The sequence below is a fragment of the Numenius arquata genome, chromosome 14 (assembly GCF_964106895.1).
Source record: "Numenius arquata chromosome 14, bNumArq3.hap1.1, whole genome shotgun sequence".
Taxonomy (NCBI): Eukaryota; Metazoa; Chordata; class Aves; order Charadriiformes; family Scolopacidae; genus Numenius; species Numenius arquata.
Window position 1 is genome coordinate 7891388 of NC_133589.1, and position 11309 is coordinate 7902696.

At 50.2% G+C, this 11309-nt stretch overlaps 1 protein-coding gene across 2 annotated transcripts; it reads right to left on the reverse strand.

The window, feature by feature from the left end:
• Positions 1–636: 636 nt before the first annotated feature.
• On the reverse strand, positions 637–10791 carry SCNN1B (sodium channel epithelial 1 subunit beta). Of its 2 annotated transcripts, none has more exons than XM_074158387.1 (12): positions 10481–10791; positions 9126–9542; positions 7691–7918; positions 6728–6831; positions 6093–6256; positions 5523–5630; positions 3602–3719; positions 2787–2862; positions 2540–2597; positions 2184–2245; positions 1206–1281; positions 637–1002 (listed from the first exon to the last, which is right to left on the reverse strand). In XM_074158387.1, exons 1-12 carry the CDS (start codon positions 10789–10791, stop codon positions 637–639), a joined length of 2088 nt encoding a protein of 695 aa, XP_074014488.1. The 2 variants fall into 2 exon arrangements, with proteins under 2 accessions (XP_074014488.1, XP_074014489.1); XM_074158388.1 differs by having other exon boundaries at positions 7691–7884; positions 9122–9542.
• Positions 10792–11309: the final 518 nt, after the last annotated feature.

An 11309-nucleotide genomic window follows, 5' to 3' on the forward strand; every position in this document is an offset into this window, starting at 1 on the left:
CTCTCCAGCACATTAACACCCGTGCCCACCTGCGGCGTGAGCGTTAACAAACCCTCAGCAGCAAACGCAAACAGAGCATCCAGGGCTCCAGAAGCAAAGGAAGGGTTTTCTTTCACTCTTTTTCCGTTGCAGTTGTTTAGGGGTGGGATTACTGTGACCTCAGAAGTCAAAAGTAGCTTGGGTCCCAACCCCGGGGTCCGACCCTCGGTGCAGCACACGTTGTGCCTTGTCTCAGCACCCACCGTCAAGATGCCCTGGCTTCTCCCCACCACCACCTGCCAGCGTGGCCACAGCCCTCCCTCGGACCGCGACCGCAGCCCCCCACAGCTGCCACCACCCCACTCTTCTCACTAAGGAGTGCTTTCCCACCCACGTGTTAAAAAGAAATGGTGCCTAATGATTATATAGCAATATTGACGTATACAAACTCTGCACGCTAAAGCCCGAGCCTGACTTAATGAGGTTTATTACGGGGTTTATTGGACAGAGCTTCTTCACAGTGGGCAGTCGGGGAGGGGAAGGGGGGACAGCCAGGGATTCTTAGTTCCTTCCTAATTTTGATAGTATAAAATTGCTCAGTAAGTGCCAAACTGAGCACGGTGATGGCAGCCGTTGGGCGGTAACGGGGTGCGCTGCTCACTCGGTTTCTGCGTCGCTGTCGGGACCGAGGATGTCGAGGGGCTGGACACGCAGCGAGTCGTAGTTGGGCGGGGGGGTGCCGGGCTCGGGGGGCAGCGCCTCGTCCCTGGGGAGGGCCCCTTCATCCTCGTGCTGGAAGCCCAGGTTGGTGTGAGCCTCCACCAGCTCCGACACCGTCGGGGGCGCATCGGGGTACCGTGCCTGCGCCCGCTTCTGCTTCAGGCCTTTACACCAGCCGATCACGTTAATAATGGTGATCCACAGCGAGTCGATGATGATTTCCCCAAACTCGATGAGGCACAGCACCGAGCCCCCCATCCAGAACCCAAACTGGCCTCCCAGGCTCGACAGCAGCCAGACGATCTGCGGGGAGGAGGGCAGAGTGAGCCGAGGTGGTGGAGCCCGGTCCCTGATCAGCCCCCACCGATCACCCGATGTGCTGGAGCTGGGTGCTGCCCCTGTCCCCGGGACCTGCCTGCTCACTCCCTCGCCTTGGGGTGCTCCCTGGTGCTGCTTCTCAGTGACCTGCCCCGCACTGGCAATTAGGGATGGGAGGTGGCACTCACCGTCGTGGCGGCAGACTCCGAGATGGTGCGGTAGTTGTACTCCTGGAAGTAAATGTTCAGCTTGATGATCCCGTTTCTGTAAGGGAGAGATGGCAGCTCAGTGCAGGGACAAACAGGCTACAGGCATCCCGCGCCTCCGCTCCCAGGGCTGCCCGCAGGAAGGGCTGGCACAGCCCAGCTGGAGCTGCTCATGGGTGTCCCCTCAAACTTCTGCCGGGCACGTGGAAGAAGTTTAAAAGTGCCACTGGCTGCAAAGGGGAGAGATGCAGTCCAGGAGTTCCTCCTGAAGAAGCATTTGGGCACCTGGGGGCTTCTTTGGGGCTGTTTGCTTTGTTTTTCCCAACTGCCCTGGTTGGTCTAGAGGGACCATCACCCCTCCTCAGTGCTCTGCGCCTCATGTTCCTGTGTGCACACACAGAGTGGCTGCGTTGCGACAGACCACGTTACAGGGGGCTTAAGGCGCACGGATCAGCCAAGAGCTGTGAAACCATTTCCTGCTTCTCTAGGGTTTTCTTTTCCTTGGGGGAAAAAACCTTTGCTTTTCCCCCCTAATTCAGGGTTTAGGTTCTCAGCAGTTACCCTAATTTTTGTGCACCCCCCCTGGTGCCACTGCTGTTGGCAGATCCAGAGAAGTATGAAGGGATGAACGTTATGATCCAGGAGCTGGACCCTGGCGGTTCGTAGCTCGAGAGCTTCCAGACTCCTACATGTAACTGATTAGGGGGGCTGCGGTTAATGTCGATTTTAACTTAACTGCATGTTTGAATTTGCCTGACCCAGTTTGTCACTCCGGAGAGCAGAGGATATGCATGAAGTGCGTTTCAGGTTTGCTTTATGTATCTTCCAGGCAAACATGCACCAAATCTTGTCCTCCCTTTGGATTAGCACACGTGTGCTCTGGCCCATCGCCAAGGTTCATGTTAATCTAATGTTAACAGGCTCAATAGAGAAGATGGAGTGGTTGTTCCTTTCACTTACCTGTCCAGAGTCACATTTGTTGACATATCCCTTTCATAAGACAGAATATGGAAAATCCAGTCCTGGGAAAATGAAATTTATTCAGAACTGAGCAGAAGCATCCTCTCTGGGTACCCGCTGGGGCAGGAACCCAAGGGAGTTGCAAGGGAGATGCAGGTGTTGGTGCAGGACTCCTGGGGAGGAGGCACCACCGTGTCCCTCCTCCTGTCCCCGGGCACTAGCATTTGTTTGAAAATGTGTAATTTAGCAAAGAGGCACTTGCTACATGGGCATTAGCTCTGAAAATACCGAGTGATTCACATGGCTAAGAACAGGTAGTTACTAATGAACATTTCAAAACAAGAACCCGGTGTTACCTCCGAAGCTTCAGAGGGCCAGTCTGCCATGGAGATGGTCATCTTATACTGTGTGTCGCTGGAGAGAGGAAAGGAGAGCGTTGGTACAGAAGTTTCCCCTTCTCTGAAGTCACTGGAACTTCAGTTCTTATGCAGAAAAGCAGCCCCACGTGATTTGCTGCCATTTCAGAAAGGTCAGAATTGATGGGAGATTAAACGCAGGATCCCCTCCACCTTTACAGCTGCCGGAAATGCCGTATGTACTTACTTGCACGTTTCCTTACAAGAGTCAATACAAATCTGCCTGTGTTTTATACTTGATCTCAGTGATGAATAGCAATATGCTGTTTGGCGAAAACAAAAAATCAAAGCATCTGTTTAGATAACCACTTACTTGATTATATCAATTTCATTTAATAAAATAAATGCTTAGGTATGAGGCTGCTCCACAGGTTTGCTCTCTTCCCCTCTAACCTTCCTCTCCTTGAGAAACTCGGGCAAAGCGGCCAGACAATTTAATAATAAATTAAAAATACGTTATAATTTCCTGCGGGCAGTTTCTATAGAGTCACCTTGCCTGGTGTCAGTGTTTTTGGCACAGCCCTGGCCAGCTGCAGGGGCAGGAGGGCGGCTGCTGCCGGAGCTGCCTGCGCAGAGCCGAGCTGCGACCTCTGCTCGCCTGGGGAACACCATCACCCCCCGCCATGCTCATCCTCACAGGACCCCATTGCTTCTGCTCAGGCCAGTTTGTCTCTAAACTCTTCAGGTGTAGAGGCCTGGAGCATCACCCCTTTTTATCTTCCTTTGATACCCAGAGGCTCCCGTTGCCTTCCCCGGCTGGAGGCAGCCATCCTGGAGAGACCTGCCCTGGGGCAGCACGGAAGCTGAGGCCCCTCAGCCCATGGCCAGGACCAATATTTCACCCCGTCTCCCCAAAAATGACCCCAGCGGCCACGGGGAGACTGTGCATAGGCCAAAACCATTCACCTGTTGCATTTACAATAGCACTAAAGCTCATGCCTGCTCCCGCCCCTCCTGCCTGCCAGGACCCTGGGAAGGGTCTGCAATTGTTCATGTTCTTACCCCAACCTGGGTTATCTTCGTTATTGCAATAATTTACCCCTTCAGGTAAAGGAAACATATAGTGACCACATCCACAGATTTCAATCATGTGATTTTGGAAACAGGAGCGCAGGCAAGCCTGAAAAAGGGAAGAGGGAGCTGCTTAGATGCGGGCTGAACCCCCCCCGCCCACCTCTGTGCTGCCGGAGTCTATGCTGGCTATGAGAATTACTCGGCTCCAAGGTATTTTCTCTCTTTAGCATTGAACAGAGGATTTTGTGGCTGCTCACAGAGAAGACTGAAGCCACAGAGGGAGCGGGTGCTGCCAGAGCCCATCCCTATGGGATGATGTCATCCCATCCCATCCCATCCCATCCCTGCGCAATGACATGATCCCATCCTCCAGTGTGCATCGAGCATCCCAGGTGACATGGCGGGCTCTGGAAGCCTGGCACAAGTCACATTGACTTTACAACGGTGAGAGGCAGCGGGTGGATAAGCTGCCGTGTGTAGAGTTGCACTGCAGTTAGGGTTTCATTTATGATGCATTTTTACTGCTGCTCCTCCAGATTTTAAGGTACATCCCCGTTGTGAGCTGCCCGTGGGTAAGTCACCTCGCAGGACCAGAAGGGAACTCAGTGCCTGCTCCCAGTCACACAAGAAACTGCTCATTTCTTAACTATATAGGGATTCATGGAAGTAATGTGGAGTTTCCAAAAAGGAATAAAAACGTTCTTTTACACCCATAGACGCTGCTGTTGTCTCCAGGCTTTTATGGCATACCAAAAAAGGGCTGGTTTCCACTTTGAAGCCAGGACTCTAGAAATACTTCAACATAAAGAGCAGGTTTTAGAAATCTGAATGATCCTATTTGTGCATCTGTTTCTCTCCTTGAAAGGGTTGCAGGCGCAGCTTCGGCAGCGTGCGAGCCGGGCTGCAGCGCTGCCATTAGCTCAGCGAGGCATGAAGTTAATCATCTGAGATTGGAGTGGGATTCTGGATGAACCAGTGCACAAAGCAATAACAAAGTCTATGAAAAGATAATTAAATTTAACAGCTCCAGCTAGGTAGAACAACCAGAGAATTTCTCTGTGATACAAAACGCTTACAGAGTTCGCTGCAATCAGGGAGGGAGGGAAAAGCCTGATTTTGCTGAGAGGTCTCTGAAGTGATGTGAATTATGTGGACATAGAACCCCGGTCAGCATTTAGCAACTTTTAAGTAATAATGCAATCATTTCAAGTATTTGCTGAAACATTATACAAGCACCTTAAAAAGTAGGGTAAAGTGGTCCGATTGTTATATAAAGGCAGAAATATATAAAAAAACCCTGCTAGGACCAAAGCCCTCCCACCCCTGTCTGGGGTGTACTCTTCAGGCTTTTGCAAATAACTCCCAAAATGGTTTTGATGTTTTCCTTATTGCCAGATCTCACCCTCCAGAAATGCATCTCCCTTATGGTATAGCCTGTTACAAATTAACCAGTGCTTAATGTTTACACCGTATTTTTTTACAGATTCAAGGTTTACAAACACTCAACTTTCTCATCCAAATTTTAAAGTGAAGAAAAGGCAAAGGTCTGGCTTCATTTCCTATGCAAAGCAGGCAGGCATTTTCAGGGTGAAAAAATGACTTAGAAAAAGATTAAAAAGAGGAGTGTTCAGGAGAGGAATCCCTCCTGTATCTTCCTCTCCTGTCAGGGATAAATATTACTTGTGTACACAAAATACAAGCTGCTTTCCAAACCCGGGGCTACTGAGTGTTCAGACTCGAGTGCCGATTTATTACCAGAAAAGAAAGTTCCTGTACTTGGGTTATGCTTTCTACTTCATCATTGCTGATGCTCCAGTAATCCTGCACTCTAGTCAAAGATTTTAACTGCCTTGATGATGTTTCCTAAACAGCCTTGTTTGATTTAAAAAAAAAATAAAATGTGTTTTACCTGTATGGAATAGGAAGTATTATATTGGCTATAGAGATTTTTCACGGGGACATCAGACCCGTTCATGGTGCAGTCGCTGTAGGGATAGCCCATCCGTTCCAGTTCATCCTGAAAGAAAACCGAAACAGCAAACTTCAGTAGCTAACGCTCCTCCCCAGGTCCCTGGTGCCCATTTTCTAGAGACTCTGTAATTCCTGTATTCCCTGCTGGCTTTGAAAAAAAAATATCAAAGAATTACAAGTGGCAGAGCTGAATGAGATGCAGCCCCTTCCCCAGGGCTGGATCGTGGCAGATGAGGGTGTTCAAGAGCAGTATGTTTTAGCAAGGCACCTTCTGACAGGCTAAAGGAAGAGGGAACAATGACCTGAGCTCAATATTTTGGCTTCAATAAAGCCCTTTGCCAGGACAGTTACATAAAAGTCTCCATAAACTGTTCCAGCCCACAGCTAGCATATACCTTGACTCTTTTGGTTTGAGCCAGTTCAGCCAAGACTTAAAACAAACTTGGTTGCAGTCCCATCAGATAACATTATTCTCAGACAATCTGCTCTAGAGGAATGCCACACATACCACCAACACACCGATGGAGGTTTCCGTCCCAGCCATTGCATAGATACCCTGATCCTTAAGGAAGGGGAAGCTCTTCTGTTGATGCAGCATGAGCCTGGCCCCGGCAGCAGATGACAGGTAGGGGATGTAGTCCTGCTGGCTGATGTCCAGAATTAACTTCAGCCCTGGGAGACCAGAAAAACCACTCAGAACAGGACTTGTATCAAAATGCGAGTCTTTGGAAAGAAAAATTGAGTATATTTTCTTCTCTCTGTGCACGGAAACCTGTGTTCCTTGAGGAAGAGCTGGAGTCTGGCTGTCACAGCAGCCTTGCATGTGCGTAAATACACACAATGGCGAATGCACAGGATAGGAATACCTGATTAAATATTCAGACATTGCCTCAGATATTTCAGCTATCCAGATGTTGCACTTCTGCAAAATAACCTCTGTAGTCACATTACTTGTTTCTACGTGGCACGTTTCCCTTTCGGGGGTTTATCCCCTCCTGGAAAGGGTACTCCCTGCTGTAGTGCTCCAGAGACACAGAAATCATAAATCTGTTATATCTGACAGAAATGGCCGCTGAGAGACAGAATAACTCCCAGCGCTTCTGCTCCTGTAGCTCCTTCCTCCTCAGCAGAGCTCTCACTCACCAAACTCGGCTCCGGGGTTGGAAGAATTCAAAGCCTCTTCATCCATGCCCCAGTTAAAGATGTAGCAGTTACCGTGGTCTGGGTGATAGATTTGAGTGAAATTCCTGGAAGAATCATGCACATAAAAATGTGACTCTGGAGCAGGACTAAAGGGTTATAAAAGAATTACTCTGGTGGGACCAGTGCTTGGTGGGTAGGTCTGGGATTCACTTTAAATTGCTTCGCTTGTTGAATGCCTGTATAGAAATTTCAGCTGACATAATTTCAATCAATCTGCTGTTGAAAAAAAAGCTAAGCAAGGTACTGCTGTGTGCTGAGACACAGCCACTGGAGACAGCGCTTTGTCGGAACGTAAAGGAATCATCTGTCACACGGATGAGACAGAAATAATTGCTTGATCCGAGCTATGGTAACAGGTTTTGGCTGGTGTTATATCTCGTTCTTTGATAATAATTCTCTGTTGTTCTCTTTGCAGACGGGGCAGCCTGGGGTGCTGCTGCGCACTCACGTTTCTCAAAACTGGGTATATAAATTGAGCGATCACAAGAAATGGTGATGGCTAAAATGCATTTCTCAGTCTTGTGTAAAAAGTGGAGGCGCGGGGGGGCTGTAACTGGAGGCTGCACTGTTGTGCTGGGGTACCCTAATGCAGCACCTGGGCTGGCAGCTGCTTATCACTAAATATACCATGGGGAGGTCCCAAGGATGCTCTTAGTCTCAATATGTCATGAGCAAAACAGCTCATCCAAAACTAAAACTCAAGCCAGCACTATCCCAAAATAACCCGTTTCATCCATGATCACATCCAGAAACCCTCTGGGAAATGTTAAAGATCAGCAGAAATCTCTTTATTAACTGATATATACCTTAGAAAAGAGAAAAGAAAAAAGGCAGTCATGCCTTTAGCATCCTGTACCGTTCCTGATGGGATAAAAAAGGGCAGGGAGCTTGGTATGTACCTACTTGTAGTTGCAGGGTTCGGCCCCATAGAGACATGCCAGGATCATGTCTTCTGCCTGGTAGCCCATCCTGATTCTCTCTTGCAGCGGGACTTTGGAGAGGATGCTGGTGGACTGCAGGATGTACCACTCGGTCACCGCCTGCGCTGCGCTGGTGAAGTTCCTGTAGGTGCAGTTGTCGGAGCCCTCATGGCTGCACTGGGGACACACAGCAGGTGGGTCTGAGCCCATCCTGTGGGGGGGGACCACAGGAGGGACATATGGTGTGCACCCCCTCTCCCTGTGTGCTCAGCTTGGTGCCAGCCCTGCCTGCTGCTCCCGGGGGAATGAAGGAGGTACGGCCAGATGGGATCTGCGGAGCCGGCTGTCACATCTGTATGTGCTTACAGATGGGTCCCTCCCCAGGGAGATTTCCCAGCTGGGCAGATTCTCCATCGGTCCCAGCGTTACCTCCACAACCTTATAGAAAATGATACTTTTTGGCCAATTCTTTAAGGCTGGAGTTGCCCCAGCTTCCAAGATCTAGTCAGGCAGGGTCCTTGAAGCCTCTGTGAGGGCAGAGGGTGTGGGGTTGTGAGACGACCATGTGCCTCTGCACTGAGGACTGCAGCAGGAGAGGGGCAGGGGCAGCAGCCGCAGCCTCTCCCCGGAATTTTGGGTGCTGTACCTAAGGAAGAGGTGAAGGCGACAAGGAGCCTGCGTGAAACACCTCTGCCCTGGCTGTGCTGGGTGACCCCAGAGGATGTACGGCATTGTCCTCTGCTCTGCGGGCAGACTCCACCAACCAACACTGTGCAAAGCTCAATTACTGCCCATTGCCAGCCAGCGTTTCCAGCATCCCTCTCACCAGAGGCTGGTGGACCTGCTGGCAGGATCTGCTCCGTTCCTCTGATGCAGCACTGGGTTGCTATGCCCTGTCGGTCCCTTTTTCCATGAGGCACCCGCTGGCCATACTGATATTATGCAGCTACCTAAAAGTCATCACAGACTAACTTAACGCGCCTCTTTGCTGGGTTTCCTTTCATTTAGGGAAGTATATTTAGGGTATGATCCTGCTGCAGGCCCCATACGTAGAAATCCAGCAGCTTCAGCTGGGTGTCTGGCTGTGTATCCTGCAGGGGATCAGACACCACTCTGAAATTTAAAAAAAAATCTTAAAATACTTCAGTGCTGCCTTCCTCAAAAGACCAAGCAAACAGCTCTGTAGCACTGAAATAACACACCGTAACTTGTGAACTGCCCATGGGCTCCACGTGCCCTGTACCGAGCACGGGCAGCCCTGGCCCGATGCAGCCAGAGCAGAGCCCTGAAGCAGGGGAGCCATGGGCAGCTGGTGGGGAAGAGACACCGATCTCCATGGTGCATCCCTGCTGGAGCACCCAGAACTGCCCATCCCTCACCCCTCACCGGCTGCCTCCCGCAGGACCCCTCTCACCAGCTTCACTGCCAGCTTGTACTTCTTTTCTTCTGACGTCACGTTGGCTGGGGCAGATGGAGGAGCCGTTTGGTTGCCCACAGTGGTCTCGTTGCCCACAGCCGTTTCATTGCCCACAGCAGTTTGGTTGCCCGCAACAGTTTGGTTGCCCACAGTGGTTTCATTGCCTGTAGTGGTTTGGTTGCCCACAGTGGTTTGGTTGCCCACAGTGCTTTGGTTGCTCTCAAAGATGTCCAGGATGATGGGGTTGTCTTTGTCGTGCTCATCAATGAGGACTAGGGGTATCTGGTGCCAGAGCTCCAAGTCAAGTGGCGGGGAGATGTTCTCGCTGCTGTTCCCTGGTGTGGGCTGCAGGATCCTCTCCAGTGCTGCTTCAATGAGCCTGTCCAGTTCTTTCAGCAGATGCTTCACCTCTGAGTATCTGCAGAACAAAGAGCAGTTACCAGGAGGCGTCAAGGCAGTGGGGACGTGCAACAACTCATCTGCCACTCCACTGGTGTGGACCTTCCTGGGGACCTTGGACTGCTGCCTAAAGATTTACGGGAGAACAACAGGAGCCCCCATGCAGAGCACAGCCAGCTCAGACACAGGCTTCCCGGTAGTCTCCAACCGTGTGGAGAACCAGCAGGAGGACAAACAGAGAGTGCTGCGGTGGTGAACAGCGTTCTGTCAGTGCAGAACCGAATTGGTTGTATTTCAGTAATTCACTGTAGTTTATGCCAAATATCTGCAGCAAGCAGAGAGAAAAAGAACCAGGTTCCTGTGTGCTGGTCGAGAGCATTTTGCCCTGGGCTATGCTATTGCATGGATATTTGGAATATCCATGGCTACAATATTGCATGGAAATTTGAAGCAACTCTAACAAAAATCAGTTACCTCTGAAATTACAATCGAGTTATATCACCGCAGCTCCCAGCAGATACTAGTGTTTAACCAGCTCTTAATGGCCAGAGTGTGAGTGATAAGAGGTACATTCACAGCGAGGAAGGAGGAAGAAAGGGATTGTGGGGAAAGATCGAAAGACTGATTTTGGTGGTGACAAGCGAGCTGAACTTCGAGTTTTCCCTGAGCCAGGGAGAGTTTGCAGGGAGGCAATAACCATCATTAGATTAACTGATACAGTAAGGAAAACCAGGCAAACTCACAGTCACGTGAACCCTCCTCTGATCCTGAGCCGTTCACCCTCACGTTGTTCTCCTTTATTTGGTTTTTAGTGCCACTTTGTGAGCCAAAGGATCGTTTTCATTGATGCTCCTAATGTGATATCCGAGACGGGAACGGACCCACGCTACCTTATGCCAGCAATATAACTGAGGGTGTTAACGCACGACTGGGTAAACCAGGCGAAGAAAAACTTACTTGAAAGGGTTGGCATTGCAGACCGTGACTGCCGGGAACTTCATGGTCTTAAAGCCAATAGAGAGAGATGACGTGACGTTATAGGAGAGGTAGGTGTTGATGAGGATACCCCACTGCCAGAAGACCAGAGACGCAAAGAGCAACGTTAGGAAGAACCAGATTAATTTCTTCTTCGGCCCCTCTTTGATGATGCGCTTCGGGCCGTGGGTGTTGGTGTTGTCACAGTACCAGACCAGCAGCTCCTTGTAGGTGTAGCCAGGGCCCTTCTGCAGGCGGTGCAGTGCCCGAATGAAGTACTTCTTCAGGTTCATGCTGCTGCCTGCAGGTGGGAGAAAAGACATCAAACATTTTGAGAGGCAGTGTTTGTATTACGCCACGTACACTTGTATCATCAGCAAAGCAAAGCTGGAGTAGTTATGTGATGGTACGACCATGGTTTTGTAAGCCAGGAGAAACTCAGAGCAGATGTTCTGAAGGGTCACACCATGGCAGTGGAAGGACATGGAGCCCCTCACCTCCTGAGAGAGTACAAGGGGGAGGTTTGTGCTTTGCAGTTCCAAAAGCGGTAGATTTTTTCATCATATCCCTTCTGGGGTCTGTTCGGACCTCATGGGAATTAAGTGACATGGCCCTGCTGGACATGACTTACTGAGGACTGGCCCCTGGGCCCTGCAGATGTTGCAATAAATAACAAGACAACTTTTTAGGAAGTTGGTGCTTTGTGTGCAAGCTGGTAGATCTCTAACATCATCTGAAACCTTTGCCAACGCTAGATGGATCAAGCAGTACACACACGAGCTGGTTTCAGGTAGAATTCAGGCTAACAGTG